The 15,580-nt window shown below is 54.6% G+C and overlaps 1 protein-coding gene across 4 annotated transcripts in view; it reads right to left on the bottom strand.

Annotated features, from left to right (window-relative positions):
• KIRREL3 (kirre like nephrin family adhesion molecule 3) overlaps positions 1 to 15,580 on the bottom strand; it is a 546,348-nt gene continuing 530,768 nt past the window's right edge. Inside the window, exons 14-18 of one of the 4 annotated variants that reach the window (XM_004750228.3) lie at positions 14,222 to 14,257; positions 10,693 to 10,875; positions 8,941 to 9,050; positions 5,668 to 5,754; positions 1 to 5,090 (exon numbers count right to left, since the gene is read on the bottom strand). In XM_004750228.3, coding sequence (XP_004750285.1) covers positions 4,647 to 5,090; positions 5,668 to 5,754; positions 8,941 to 9,050; positions 10,693 to 10,875; positions 14,222 to 14,257 — 860 coding nt within the window. In that variant the 3' untranslated portion in view covers positions 1 to 4,646. The remainder of the gene's footprint in view (positions 5,091 to 5,667; positions 5,755 to 8,940; positions 9,051 to 10,692; positions 10,876 to 14,221; positions 14,258 to 15,580) is intronic. The other 3 variants (XM_004750231.3, XM_004750230.3, XM_013055023.2) reach the window with 3 other exon arrangements.

The following is a 15,580-nucleotide window of genomic DNA, read 5'->3' as shown; positions in this document are numbered from 1 at the left end:
GCTCCTCCTGCCTGTACACTCTCTCTCTCTGACAAATAGATAAATAAAATCTTAAAAAAATATATATTTTCAAGGGCCATAGGTTAAGAAGCAAAGGAAGGAGATAGCTTTGCATAGCTCAGGGTCCCTGATCAGCCAGCTCAGGGGTTGAGGATATCCTGGCCATGGGGGTGGGCTGTCCCAGAGAGGGGCTCTGGGGACATGGAGTGGCAGTGGGGATGTGGTCACAATTCAACGATGCCGCTTGTGAATGGCGTGTGTTCACAAAAGGCCTTTTAAAGACGAGGGTTGTGTAGGAGTAAAGAAACCCACAGGGCCTGTGATAATGAAAGCTTTTAGCGTATGTCAAAGACCTAGCCATTAGAGAGGAGGGGGAGATGGACCCAGGAGGAATAGGAGTTAGAGAGACAGAACGGATGGTCCTCCTTTCCTTATATCAAGAATGTATTCATCCAGGGAAACAAATCTTTATTTTTAGACAGATGACTAGCTTAGAATTTTCTCATTTTCCCCACTTTATGACCTAGTTAGAAAGACTGAAACATAAAGGGGTTGGGGAAAAGATGATTGGAGCCTTACTGCTAACAAGAAGTAACCATCAGAGTGAGAGCTCTTTATCAGTGATTCTCAAAGACTGCTGGTAATTTCGATGTTAAAGCTGCAAATAAATGGCTGGTGTGCAGTTACAGCTCCTAAAAACAACTTAGGTTAGAGGTTTTTATAAGACTTTTTGTAAAAGGGAAGTAAAATTTAAGATTTAGCTGAGATGTCCTTCATCTTTAAATAGGCACAGCAAGTGGTATGTTAAATAAAAATCTCTATGCAAATTAAGATCATTTTTATTTAAATTACTTATACTTCTAATTTTAATAAAGAGTTTATTTGGTGGGGAAGCTTCCTAGAGCATCAACTAATGGCAGGACCCCCTCCCACCTTGGTCTTTTTTTTTTTTTCTGGTGCCCTCATAAACCACAAACCACACACATGATACCTGGGCAGAGCTAATGAAACCTGGGGTGTGTACCTTGGGATTTCAGTTCAAATTTCATAATAGCACACGCCTTACACCCCCTGTGTGCCTCCCATGCAGGCGGTGAGAAATGGAATTCTGTTGGCTCCTTTTCTCCTGTTCTGAGACGCCTCCCAAGGATGGCCTCATGTTTATTTTCTTTTCCCCGGGTCCTCTCCACTCCGGAAGCTTAAAGGCAGCTTCGAGGCCTATTACTTTAGAGCCCTTGTTTCAATCATCTTCATCAGAAACGGATTTGCTGCGGTATTCTAGTTCATCATGTGAGAGTGCTTCCTGTTCCATGAAAGTCGAAGAGGTACTGGAAATGACCCTGGGCTTTCCAGACTGATAGCGAGCCTGAGAATCAGAAACCGGGCTCCCATCCAGGGACTGGGAGCCAATAATGAATTTTAAAGCTATCAGAAAACTGGATACTGGTCTTGGTGGAAGTGGTGGGGGTGCCTGGATACACAGAATAGCTTTGTTTTCCGGGAGTGTGGGCTTTCCAGGTCGTCTGGGGACTGGAGGTGGAGGACGCCAGTCCCTTCCTAACGGAGCCGTGGTCTCTCCTTGCTTAGCATGCCCCCCACCCCCATCTCGGGGTGGGAGCCAGCAGGTGGCCTTTACCATCGGCCATTTTCATCATATTCTAGGATGACAGTGGCCTTGAGTTTGTGCTTTGGATGGAGACATTTTACAGGGGAGCTCATGTGTGTATAACAAGTTTGCCACTTGTTAGCCCTGTGACCTTGGGCAAAACTGGCTTCTTGAAGCCACATGCCCTCGTCTGTAAAATGGTGATCCTTTATGAAGGTTAAATAAGATTACAAATGTAGAGTGCTCATTTTAGTTCCTTTGAAATTACCTACAGGAGAACCCAGGGCTTCCCTCTGCCTCCAAACCTTTTTTAACCCTTCCCTTTACCAGTTGTTTGTGCCCTCACTGTTCTGCGAGAAGGAAATAGGGCTGGGGACAACCTAGGCGGGGATGGAGTGCAGTCTAGGCTCCTTCTCAAGACCTCAACCTTCCAGAAGCCTTCAGATGTTGCTAATATCCCCCCTCTCTGTTCTTCTCTTTTGCCAAGATCTTACTTGGGACCTCCTATCCCTTCAGTCGTTTTTTGCTGGATTCGTGCATTGGAGAGAGCTCGTGGGGTTGGGCCCTGCGTGGCCAGGTGTTGGTAGCACAGCCCCTGCTCTTTGCTTGCTGCCATGATAGTTCACATCCTTATCCTGACTGCCTGAAGCTCGAGAGGGAGAGAGCTCCTTCCATTCTACGGGAGAACAGAGTTCTCACTTGATCTTCTGGTTATGCTGTCATGACCTGAGATTCCAGGAAAGAATGGGTGGAGACCCTTTTATGAGAACTACGTATGCGTATGTGACTGGGGCAAGGGGTAAGGGACAAGGGAGGTGTGGTGAAAATTAGGAGGCAGGTGTCACCCTCCTCTGAGGTGGGGAAGGCTGGGAGGAATTAATGGACTAATCTTTTGAGTCCTCCTCGTGACTCACAGCACACCACCTTGCATCTGTTTTAGATCCTTGTTCCTTGCTGGTGGAAGCAAAACATGTGCAGGAAAGAAGCAGCCTTGTCAAGGTTGACCTAGAGAGCACAGGGGCCAATATCCTGGCATCTGTGTGGGGCCAGAACGGCACTAGGAGCTGGATGTAGACTGGGATATACATTTACATTTCTTATCAGTTTCTACTCTCTTGGGCATGAGGGCTGCAAAGGAAGTTACCTAGGGAACTGGGCAGTTTTGAGGCAATGGGAAATATGGTAGAAGGAGGACATTCTTCTGGGTGGAGGAGTTAGGAAGGTTATGTATAGAATCTGTGGTTGGGGCCATCGAAGGAATCAGTACATATGGAAAGAAGGACAGACTTTTGAGTACAGGTTCCTATGACGGGGAAGGATTACTGGGGAAGCTTGGACAAGAAGGGTTCTAACCTAGGAGGGACCTCCAACCTTAAGGACACTCTGCGTTTTCCAAAGCTCCCTTTGGATCCTGCCACTCTGTCAACATTCTAACTTGCCCCTATCTGTCCATCCCATCTGGTCTGCCATCACTACCTGGAGTCTTCCGTTCAAACAAGGCCATTCGGATATTAATTAAAACTCAGAGTGTTAGGGAGTTCCATGGCATAGGCTCTTTGAAGAGAGCCTTTTGCCCTGAACCCCTGACAGAAGGAGCTTTCCTTGTAGAACATCACCAAGAGAAAGGCCTAGAATGACCCCTCCAAAGCCCAGTACGACCACATTGCCTCTACGCTGTATTTGGCATGGGTCCTGCCTTTGCCCACTGTCTGGGGAGGGAGCCTGCCTGTGGGTACGGTTAATACCAGAATCATCACCTGCTTTCATTATCTAGGACAACTGAATCAAAGGAGGGCAAAGAACCTCGTGTTTCCAGATCATACTCGGAGCCCTTGACCTCTTCCCTCGGCTCTGCAGGAAGAAAAGGACGGAACGGATATGGTGGTGTAACGGCCCTAACATTTATTTTCAGGTGGTGAGTGGTGGGGGGGGGGTGATGTGTAGATGGACTTTCTCTCTTGCCTGTGGAGCCCTACTGAAGGCAGGACCATCGTTCCTTGTGTGGATCTAGGCCCCTGGAGATTCAGCAGCTGAGAAGCAAGTCTCATCATTTTAAGGACCTGACCTCTAGTCCCCTTAAGCCCTACGTGCTCCAGGACACGCTCTCTGCAATGACAGTTGGAAGAACCCCGGCCCAGAGAAGCTCTCACACTTCTTCTATTAACTCTGACTGTGCTGCAGGGGAGGAAGGGAGGTGTGGTGAAAAAGTAGGGGTGGGCCGGGAGCCTCTGAACAGCACAGCCTGGTGAGGGGAGTGGTGGGCAAGTTTCCCCAGGTGCGCCTGCCCGTGTTCCCTCCTGCCTCTCCCTCTTCCTCCCAGGACATCTGTCCCTGAAAGGGCCAGTCCCACCTCAGAGTTCAGAGGCCTCAAGTCCAAGGACAGAGCTGCAAGAATATGGACACAAAACACCTAACAAATTGGGGTGGGCTCACGGTCAGTGTGGTGGGAGAGATGCTCCGAGGCCCTTTCTGGCTTCTGAGCATCCAGGGTCTGGGCTCTGAGCAGCAGGGGGCGCTGGGGGGGTTGAGGGGGGAAGCTCAGTGCTGGAAAGCGCTTCACCACCCCCCTCCCCAGGATTGTGGAGGAGCAACAGGCACAGGGGAGGGCTGTGGGCAGCAAGGGGGTAGAGCTCACAGGGAGGCCGGAGAGTGGACGGCAGTTTCATGAAAGCCAAGTTCTAGCTGCCTCGAGCGCCTGTAGTGGGGGTGGGGGTGGGCCTCCAGGAAAGGGCTGGGACCGGAGTGTCCAGCACACAGCACAGCACAGCACTCAGCTGCATCCTCGAACCGCGACCCCGCCCGCCCGCCTGGCACACGGCAGCTGGGGATCTGGGGATCGGGGTTTGTGCTTGATCAGGGCTTCGGAGGAGGGCGGTGGTGAGGCCCTCCGGGGGGCGGGGGGGTTATCCTGGAGGCAGCCTGTTCTGGGGTCCGCTGCAACACACCCACAGTCAATGGAGAGCCAGCACGTGGCACGACCCTGTTTTCCCCCACCCCACCCCCCGCCCCTGCAGCCCCCCCCAGCCCCGGTTTGGGATCCTCAGACGTGAGTCTGCATCCGCCGCTGCAGGGGTCGGCTGGGGTCGGAGTTCTGGGAAGAGGACTGCGAGTGGTGGGAGGAGGAGGCGGAGGCCTTGCTGGCCTTGTCGAACTGCACGTAGCCGTCCTGCTTGCCGCTGCTGCTGACGCTGCTGTCACACTGCGTGTCCAGGAAGGAGCTGCTGTCGCTGAGGGAGCCCCGCTGGAACTCCCGCTCGCACAGCTCGATGGACGAGCTGCCCATGCCCAGCACGAACCTCTGCCCGTAGTCGTAGAGGCGGCCCTGGCCGCTCAGGGTGCTGTAGATGTTGGTGAAGGACATCCCCGTGGGCACGCGCTGCTTGCCAGCGGGGCGCAGGTCCGGCTGGCAGCTGCTCAGCGAGATGGTGGGGGTCGAGTGGTGCTCTTTGAAGGTGTTGACACTGTAGTAGCCGTTGGTGGGGTCCTGGGAGGGGGCCGGAGCGACAGCAGCGTCACCGGGCGGGCACAGCCTGGCGCCCACCACGGCTGGGCCTTTCTAGGCCCAGCCTGTCCTCCCCGACCCAGGGAGGGCTGGGGAGACACGGGTGGAAGGAAGAGGACAGCTGGGGACACAGCGGTGCGGGTGGAACCTGCAGCTGGGTGGGGGTGGGGTGGGGAGGAGACGGGCCATGGGGAGGCGAGATCCCGACGGGATGCGACAGGGGGCGCTCCAAGGGCGACGGGTCGCTAGGTCCTGGGGATGCAAAGCCCGCTGAGAAGCCGACTTGAAGGGTTTTTTGTTTTTGCCCAGAACAGGGATAGTTAATTTAAAAAATTGTGCTTGTGAGGAAGCCGTGGGAGAGGAGGACAGTGAGGCCTCAGCCTTCCCTCTCTCCTGGGGCAGAGGAGCCACCCATCTCAGGGAGAGAACATGCACCTGTGCTCCAGGTGACCTCCCGCCTCCTGGTTCCTGGTTATTGTTTGTCTGAATCTGGGGCTTAAGCGTCAGAGCTGAAGACAGAATCCCACAGCCTGAAGTTATAACCTGTGGCTAGTCTTACCTTCAGGTTCTGAAACTCCTTCTCCTCTTCTTTGAGAACCTCGAGCTGCTTCAGTACTGAGTCTTGTTGGAATTCACCCCGGTCCATCTACAACCCAAAAATGGCTGCTCAGTGGATTGGATGTGGGCTAAGCGTCCAGGAGAAGATAGAGGAATGAACTCAAAAGAAGCCTGCCTCTGTGCCTCCCCCTGCCCCCCTCCTCTCACTGCCTGGTCCGTGGAAGGCAGGTAGAGGAGTGGGGGGAGAGTCCAGATGTCCTCATTGTTCCCGGACACCTGTCCTGAGAGACAGGGAGAGACAGGAGGAGCGGGGGGAGGGGGGGGTGAGGGGAGGGGCAGTTTGCTAAGACCACGCTTTTTCCCTTGGGCTAGGGCATCCCCTCTAGAGGTCTCACGTCTCACTTGGAGGAGTCAATTTCATTCATTGAGCATTTACCGAATTTCAGGCAGGCATAGGCACATCGAGGGTCGTTAGATACAGTGGTACACCACAGGGAGCTGGGTCTATAGACAAATAGTTATGGAACCTCTGGGTTCAGAGGGCACAGGCTGGGGTCCCAGCAGGGCAGCTCATCACCCAGTGCTAGGCTCAGGGAAGGTCTCAGGAAAGAATCACCATGCAGGCCTACCTGTGAGATGCTCCCAACAGGGGCCACACCTGTTATTATAGCAATGACTTTGATGTGCCAAACGTTATCTTCCTAAGCCAAAGGATCACTTCTAGCTTCTCTTTAGGTCCCCGCAGGCCTGGCACAGCACTTTGTCTATTGTGGTCATGACCAAAATGCTTTGGGGATAAAATCACAGGTAACTGATTTGATTTGTCCTGTCTAGCCCAATGCCTGAGAGACCATAGGGCTGTCACAAATGTTACGTTTGTGTTGCAGGATGAATGGAAGGGCATAGCTCTCGATCACTGAATATGAAAATAACAGTTAGATGGAAGGTGGAAAATCACGCATGCTTGGCCCACGGTGGGTACATAAATATGGAGGACCACGGTGACGTTTATCCTTTGGCACAAAGATGCTTCCCGGGTGTCACTTCTGCATATGACATGATCTAGGACAGCCTCCCACCCACTGTCTGAGCTGGGATGTTTCTTCTCCCTTGTGAAACATCTGTCTTGGTCTCTTTTTGGAGCCTCATGGCATCAGCCAGAGGGTTTCCGTTCTGTTTCGCCCTCGCTGATGCTGCTTATTTCATTTTCTAGTGGATGCTGTGGGTCAGCCTGGATTGGAGGGCTTTCCCACCAGATTCAACTTCTAAGCCTACCTCTCATCAACACTGGGGCTTTACAGGGGCCAGAGGATGGAGGGCGTGTGTTGGGGAGGGGAGGCTCTCAGTAGGTCCCTCTGCCAAAGTCCCTCCCGCCACCCAACCATACACACCCTCTTAACTGACTACTGAGTGACCCCCACTCTTTCTCAAAGTTTGGATTGCAGGGTGTGGAGGCATTCTGAGGCAATCAGGATGTCCCCATGGAAGGGAATTCAAGGTCCTGTTTGGGAGGAAGGACAGGCCAGGATGCTTCACACCAGCCTTGATGAAGCTTATCTACAGAGACATCCATTGCTTCTTGCATGATCAAGGCTCTGGCTTCCATGCCTGTAAGATTAATTGCTCCCCTGGGTTAGACACTGGTATTTGGCCTAGGGAAACAGACACACACAGATTTGGGAGCGTGTCCTTCTGGAACTTTGAGTTAATTGGTGATCTGACGTCTAATCCGAGCAATGCAATAAAAGAGAAGCGTGCAACGTGTTTGAGGAGAGCAGGAAGTGTACAGCTCTGCCAGCAGTGGGGGGTGAGGGTGTGGGGGGCGGACAAACATGGACAGCTATGGAGGAAGTGACGTTTGAGCTGAGTCTCCTAGAAGAATGTGAAATTCAACAAGCAAAATCAACAGGCAGTGGTAACAGCCTGTATAAAGCCTCGAGGTATAAAAGACTCAAAAGCCAGAACAGCAAGTTTTTGGGGTGTCTGTAGGCCCAGGTGCATTTTGTAGGAAGATGAAGTTGGAAGGGCCAGCAGCTGCCTCTCAGTGATGGGCCTGATGACATGCTTGGTGGTTGGACTTTAGTAGACGGAGCGGGGCGGGGGGTGGGGAGGCGGGCATTGAGGAATATTAAGTAGGATAGTAACAGGATACGTTCTGTGCTCTAGAAGGACCCTTTCGGTGGGACTCGGGAGGGTGGATTGAATAAGGTGGTTTAAAAAAAAAAAAAGGTGGTGAGACCACTAGGCTGTCGTCCTAGTCCAAGGAGCCACGATGAGGCTCCAATAGGACAGTCATAAGGGGACTGGGGCAAGGGTGCACATTTGAGAAGGTTTTTGAAGTACAATTGGAAGGACCAGAGAATGAGATTTGGAAAGAAAAAGACCAGGGAGGAAAATGTCAGTTCAACTCAATAACCTTGGTGAACCTCCACCAGCGAGGCTCTGGGGACATGGGGCTGGACAAGGCAGCTCGCTCACCATCTAGTGGAGACAGATAAGGGAACGGGTGATTTCACAGCAACACAGAGGCCAACATTTCCTGAGCACTTACTATGTTCCACAGGCTTCAAGCCCTTTATGGGTTTCCTCATTCACCATGGCCCTGTGCACTGACTTTCATCCCTGCTTCACAGGTGGGGAGACTGAAGCACAGAGAGGCCCGTGCTCCACACCCTGGGGCTTTCTGCTGTTCCTCCTACATATTTAAGCCATGACCCAGTATGTACTAGAGATTTTCAGCACAGTTTTCCAGGTTCCTGCTTGTAAAAAGCTGGGTGGATTACGGTCTATGAACAGGAATCAGGAAGAGGAGGGGCAGGCTTATGTTTGCTGAAAAAGTTACGAGTTTGCTTCTGGTAAGCACTCTGGTTTCTGAAGAAGAACTTGTGTTTCTTGCAGACTTTTGGGGCTCAGAAGGGGGAGGGGCAGGACATATCCGGACACTCTAGCATGTTCAGTATAATCATGTACTGAGTGACGACATATCATGGCACATTATACGTGTCTTGTCTCTCTACTGAACAGGTTCTTTGAAAGCTGGGATGGCATCTTAGATGGCTTTGAGTCTCCAGGACATCAAGAGCAATGCAGCAGACAGACAAGAACTCTTGGAGGCACCCAAGGTTCAGTTGGTGCCTGATCTATTATGGGGGAAGGGCACATCCTGAGTGATGCTCTAATTCTTGGGAGCTTCTGGGCCGCCAAGAAGCCTCTGGAACCGGGAACTTTGGGGCACAAAGGTCAGGATGGGGTGGGGATAAGACGGCATTCTCACCATCAGCTGCTTGATGGTGGGATGTTCTTCTGCCTCCCGACCGGAGGCAGGCTCCTTGTGGACAATCTCCACTCGGATGTCATTCTTGGCCGACACAACCCCTTTGAGATCTGGATGTGAAATAGGAAAGCACAGATGACAGGTTTAGTCCTCATCCTCAGGCGTCAGGGCCTGAAGTGTCACTCCCACCCCCGCCCCCACCGCTGTCCCCAGGGCTCACCCTCCAGCCCCTGAACTCAGTAGTAGCTTCCAGGTCATCCCCACCGCACCTCCCGCCCCACTGGGACACCTGTCTGGATGTGCTGTGGGCTGTTGGGGCTTCAGCTCTCTTTCTCTGGGGGCCGTGTTAGGAGCAGGCTGGCCTTCCACTGCTGCCACCCTGCCTTGAGTGGCCACCCTTGTCCATTTGTCTGCCTTACAGAGCTAGGTCTTTTCTGTCCTCCTTCCAGAGGTCTTCCGTGGCCCACTCTACCGGGCTCTTCTGTCTCCATTCGGAGAATCACTAATCTTACTGTCACAAGGGGTCTCAGGTTCCCAGGGTCCACCCCCCACCCAAACCAGTCACATCCCCGCATGTGGCGGTCCAGCTCTCGGGTCACAGCTTCCGTGGTGAAGACTTCACAGCCTCTGGGGAGGCAGCCGATTTACAGTCAGGGAGCTCTGTTGGAAGACTCTTGCTAAAATGTGCCCCCCTCTGATTTCCCCTGAGAGGGTGCTGGAGGAGCTTCCAAGACCACATCACTGAGGGCAGGCAAGACAGCCACGGCTGTTAGGCTTTGAGTGGAGGGAACCAAGCAGGGCACATCCCGCTTTCTTCTTTTTCTTTTCTTTTCTTTCTTTCTTTCCTTTTTTTTTTTTAAAGATTTTATTTATTTGACAGAGAGAGAGATCACAAGCAGGCAGAGAGGCAGAGGCAGGCAGAGAGAGAGGGGGGAAGCAAGCTCCCTGCTGAGCAGAGAGCCTAATGCGGAGCTCAGTCCCAGGACCCTGGAATCATGACCTGAGCTGAAGGCAGAGCTTAACCCACTGAGCGACCCAGGCGCCCCCGCTTTCTTCTACAGATCCAAGTGGAGGAGGGAGTCGGCTTCCTCTGGTTATTCATGTAGTGCCTTAGGATCATCGAGGGTTAGAGCCAGCGGGTTCCTAAAAGTCTCATCATGCAAAGCCTTACTATTACACACAGGGAAACTGAGGCCTAGAATAGTTGTGGCCTGCCCAGGCACACGTGACAGAAAAAGGTAGGGCTAGAATCCTGTGCCTCCATTGGTTTCCTCCACTCAGTCATCTCATTTCATACTTCCGCCCATCTGTGTTTGACACATAAGGTCAGAGCTGCACTCGGGATGAAACTCCAGGCATACGTGGTTCCTCAAGAGGGTAGGAACGCCAGAATTTTACGGCTAGTGACCGCAGACCTTTAAAGGCTTCACAAAGGGATTCCTCAAATGCTTTCCCCTCCACCCCGTGTAGATGGCCTGCTTTTCTGGTTAGACTAGCAGAACCTGGAGGGCAAGGATCAAGTCACCTCTCCCCTAACCCCCTCCCAGAGTTCTCTACGGTTGGATACAGCCATAGGTGTTCAATCCCCAGTGCTGGCCAAGTTCAGATCAGTCCAGTTCCATGTCGGCTGAGTGCCCACTACGTGCTGGACACTACCCACAGCACGGCGCGTAAGCTGATGCCCAAGACCCATCCCTACCCCAGCAGCTCACAGCACGGTTAGGGTCCCCTGCTCAGGGCACTCCTGCTTACTTGCTCTCCGGAGCAGTCTAAGCCTGGCCTTTTTCTCTGTCCCCCTCCCTGAGATCCCGGGTCTCCCTCCCGTACTTCTCTGGGAGCGGGCACAGCAGAAGGCCACAATGGTTGCCATAAGGACGAGGAAGGCCACGCCAGCTCCTACGGCCACCCCGATGATGACGGCCATCGGCACAGACTCTGTGGGAGAGAAGCAGGCACAGCCCATGAGAAATCGGGGACAGCCCACTCTCCCCACCAGGGCCTTACCCAGTTTCCTCGGGTGAAGCCTCTGCCAGGTGGGGGCCAGACTCCTGCACTCAGGCCCTCCTGGGAAGTGCCTTCAGGGGGGCCTGGGGGGCCCAGGCAGAGTCCAACAGGGGTCAGGTCCAGTGGGACTCAGGATGGAGGAGGGGGTGGGAGGGACTGGGGAAGAGGGGAGCAGTGGTGGGTTGGGAGGGAGGCAAGCAGACACAGGGAACGGGGAGCCAAGGCTGGTGTATCATTTAGCTCCCTTCTGCACTGAACCAGGAACAGTCTATCATGTGGTGGCTGGAGAGTAGAAAGTCCTGGTTTTTTTTTTTTTTTTTTTTAAATGACTATGGTCACTTCCCTTGTTTGCCTGGTTTGTGCTCTCCTACTCTTCCCGTTCCCAGAATTAGAGGGTGGACAGGAACCACCAGCTTCTTGGGCCTGAGGCCTCCCGGGCCTGCTGGGCCTCAGAGTAGCAGCTGCCAGAGGCCCAAGGTGCAAGGATGGGGGGTGGTCAGGGTCTCAGCTCCCCCCACCTCTCTAAGGAGAAATGCTCCTTTTCCTGAGCCCCCCACCCCCAGCCCTGCTCCTTCTCCTCCCCCGCCAGTCCCCAGGCATCCTGGTAGCCCTCCCTGCCAGAGGCCCAGAACTACAAATGTCCAATCCCGCATTCCCTGCTGACTTTATTTATTTGGTGCCCTAGCCTGGTGGAGATGTGGATGGGGAGGGTCTGTGGGGGGCGGGTGTGCTCTTCCAGACAGCCCTGGCCCTTCTGTGGCTGCCTATGGGCTGGAACACAGGATTTGGAGCCCTGAATAGCCCACTGGGAATAGAATTACAAAACTGGGGTGCAGGGAGGTCTTACAGGCCCACTGGGTGCAAGCCTCCCATTTACAGATGGAAACACTGAGGTCCAGAGAGGTTTCATGACTCGGTCAAGGACACACAGCTGCAGAAGGCCAGGGCAAATGCACGCCTCCTCTTGCTCTCCAGCTCCGTCTGCTGCATCACACAACATCCTCCACAGTTCACGTGCCCCGGACAGCCCAGACCCTAGCCCCTTTTCTGGGCAGCTTATCTCACCTCTCTTAACTCTAAAATGGGATCCTTACGTGTCCACCTTGGGTTGGTTACAGGGGTTTTGATGTGTGAATGGCAAGGAAAGGCCTTGAAACTGAGCCAGCCCTCGTCAAGTGTTTGTTCCCGTTTCTCGAGGGGTACAAGAAACGCAGCGAGGTCAGAACCTTGAGTAGGAAGAAAATTCCTTCTAGAGCCTGAGCTCCCTGCCCCCTAACCTGCCCCACATTGTTAGTGTGGGATGTTTGGGGCTTTGTCTTGGGGCTGTGGGTTAGCCTCTCATTGCTGTTCTTCGCTTTAAATCGAGGAAGAGAGGAAGAACCCCTCCAACCCTGGCCCCTGGAGGAGCAGCTGGGTGGTGGGTGCCCCCCTCCCAGGAGGAGCAGGCGCCTGGGGCACATATTGGTGGTGGTTAGGCTGGATGTGGACAACAGGGCACTCTTCACGGGCCTGCTGGTGGCTGAGACCACTGTGAGGGTGGCAGGAGAGGGGACAGGAGAAGGGGAGTGTGGAGAACACTCAGGGATTAAAAATGGGAGGTGCCTAGGTTGGTGTCAACAGTCAGGAGTGACAAAGGGGACCTGACCTCAGTGGACCTCAGTCAGACCCGTGAGCTTGCTCTGGTACATAGATGATTTCTGTCTTTGGGTTTTAATTCTGTTTGGTAAGGAAAATGGCTTTGGAAGCTCATTGGTTCTGTGGTTTTGAATTTTACTCATTAGGGTTCGATTTGGTTCCTCCTTGATTCCTAGTAGGTCTCCTTGGAAAAATTCGAGTCTTATCTTAGCGAGCTCAAAGCCAAAGGATGAGGGTGGGAGGACCCTTAAGCTCTCCAGACCTCGAAGTCTCTCCTGTGTCCCTAGAGGACCAGGCGACGGGATCTAAGGTGACTTCTGACTCTGGCATCCTGTGAGGCCACAATTCCTTCCGTTGTTAAAGGACACAGTCTTATGTGGAGAACTGTCTCCAGTGGGCAAGTGGGGGCAGGGAGAGAGGGTCTGTTGGGGACAGGGGGACCACTGGGGTGGCAGGCCTTCTGCAGCCCACTATGTGGGCTGGCTGAGGCTGCCTGGGCAGGCTGTCCCACTGGATGTTCCAGTGGAGAGGGGCTGGAGGAAGGGGCTGTCCTCCTGCTCAGCCTCCCCTGCTCCCAAGGAGGGGAACTAGGCACGAGGAGTCTCAGCCAGGAAGGAAGGTGTCAGGGAGCTGCCGATGAGTGTGTACAGACAGGTGACATGGAGACAGGAAGGGGACACCACTTCCAGCACCAGGGGTGGCTCCAAGGGAGAAAACCCGCAGGAATCCGAAGCTGTCTGGACTGCCTCTGGGAGCTTGCCTGTGCCCCTTTGGTGCTCTTAAAGGGGCATATCCACCCAGAAAGGAGGGTGTGTGGCCCCCCCCAAGGAGCTTGATGCAGGAACCGGAGAGCCCTAGTTCCTTCAGGGTCACTGTGGCAGAGGACCCCCACATCTTCCTCATGGCGCTGGTGGGCCCCAGGGAGTCTGGCTTGCCAAGTCCTGATTCTTTTTTGGGGTTTCTGCTTGGAGAGTGGAGGCAATTGTCTCATGTGGGGTCCTAAGACGGAGCAACTCAACCCTGGGAGCCCGAGGACCCCCTTGCTGCTGAGCCTCTGGGGAGGGAGGCACTGCCCAGCAGCCTCAGTCCGATGAGTGGCGGGAGGACACTTCAGTGGGGGAAAGGCAGGCAGGGAGGTGGGGGGTGGGCGGGGAGGAAGCAGCAGGAGCAGAAAGCATGGATTAGCATGGATTATGCAGGCCCAGGGGCTGGGAGGCCCTGGCTTCCCGGGAAGCATGGTGGCCAAGCTGGTGATGATGTTGGGAAGAGGGAAGAGGCGGGAGAGCCTGGAAACAGAGGGAGGCCAGGCCAAGGGCGAGCTGACCCCAGAGGGGAGGACCCAGGGTTTCCGAAGAGCCAGGATGGGAGGAACAGAGGGGGGTAGTGGAGCCAGTGTCCAGGGCTGCAAGTAGCCTGTGGGCTCTGGTGGTGAGGACAGGAGATAGTTCTCCGGGGTCTCTAGACCGGAGCTGGCTGGGAGTCCCTCTCCCTGCTCTGGCTGCACTAAGGCCTGGAGACGGGGGTGGGGGCAGAAAAGTTAGTGACCTGCACAGGGCCTCCCTACCCCTTTAGGGTCCCTCCCCCGCTAGCCCAGAGGTCCCTTCCTCCCAGCCCTGGGGAGTTCTCAAGTCTCCTTCCATACCTGCTTCCAGCCCGGCTCCCGACTTCATTTCCGAACCTGTTTGGAAATAAAGCAAGCGTCCACAGCCAGGGCCTGGCTGGCCAGGGTGGGGTGGGCCTGGGGCCGGCCACCTGGTGGGGATCGGGATGAGGGGCTCCCTCCTTTCTCATGTTTCCGGGACCACCCAGCAGACCCAGGCTAGCTGAACTGAACTGGGCGTTCCTTCAGACTTACTTAGAAGAGACGCCAGAAGGGGTAGGGACCAGAGAGAAGTCAAGGCTTGGAGGGGGAGGTGTCTGGAGAGGTTGGGGGGAGAACACTAAGGGGAGGGCATGGGGGTGGGGGCACTCAGGGGAAGACATGGAGGGCAAGCAACGGGTGACCGGGAGGGTTTAGGATGATGTGTGGATGACAGTATGCAGATTATGTGCGAAGCATTATGCAAAGCAGCATTATTAGTGAAGAGGTGTAGGGAGACATTGACCCACAGGGTAGCGCTGAGGTCCGAGGGGTCTGGCGGAGACTACCTGCTCGGCCCAGAATCTCTTGCTGGGCCCTGACAGTCTGTGGGTGAGCCTTCATCCTGGAGGGGTCGGACACTGCCAGGGCCGAGGAGCCTGGACTGCTCTGTCTGCCGTAGACTGAGCACCCTCCCCCTCCCCCCCACTCCAACTGGCAAAGGGGCAAGGTCTGCTGCCCATTTCAGGCCCCGTGTGCTGCTGGCTCTCCTCGAGCATCTCAGAACCACCCCGCTGTGCCCCTCTGAGGCTCCCATCCTGTGGTCCGAGTGAGATCTGAAAGCAGAGGCCAGAGTTCTCAGCATCTCTCTGATCAGGAGCTGGGCAGTCTGTACCTGGGGACCATGGGACCGGGGGGTGGGGGGTGGGGGGAATGAGCCTTTCTTCCCCCACCTCCTCGCCTGCCCCGCAGCTCTGAGCCCTCCTGCCCAGCGCTGCCCTCTGGCTGACATCCCCTTCAGAGCACAGTCGTCCGTATGACTTCTATGTTCCAGGAGGAACTGCAGGTGAGCTGAACCTGACCCCCATGCCCCAGGGGTTGGGGCAGCTCAAGGGCTACCCCTTAGCTTAGCAGGGGCAACCTCTGGGGGACTCTTGGGGAACAGGACTGAATTATTGTCTTCACGGGCCTGGGCCAGGCTCCCCAACACATTCATCCTGGTGTACCCCCACTGGAACGCTCCTCAGTGGGTGACACCCCCCCGAGGACACTAGGGAAATGCCAAGTGCACAGAAGCCAGGGCCCTTAGAAGCTCCTGGAAGGCTCATCATGGCCATCAGCTTGCCTTGCTCTGTGGTCCCTTTTTCCTGAAAACACTATCCTGGAGAAGCCTTACTCTAAGCAGGTTTCTCCACCTCTCCT

This window comes from Mustela putorius, unplaced genomic scaffold, assembly GCF_011764305.1.
Source record: "Mustela putorius furo isolate JIRA1106 unplaced genomic scaffold, ASM1176430v1.1 tig00000460_pilon_pilon_pilon, whole genome shotgun sequence".
In the NCBI taxonomy this organism is placed as follows: Eukaryota; Metazoa; Chordata; class Mammalia; order Carnivora; family Mustelidae; genus Mustela; species Mustela putorius.
The sequence above is the reverse complement of the archived record's forward strand: the minus strand, read 5'-3'. Positions and strand labels throughout refer to the sequence as shown.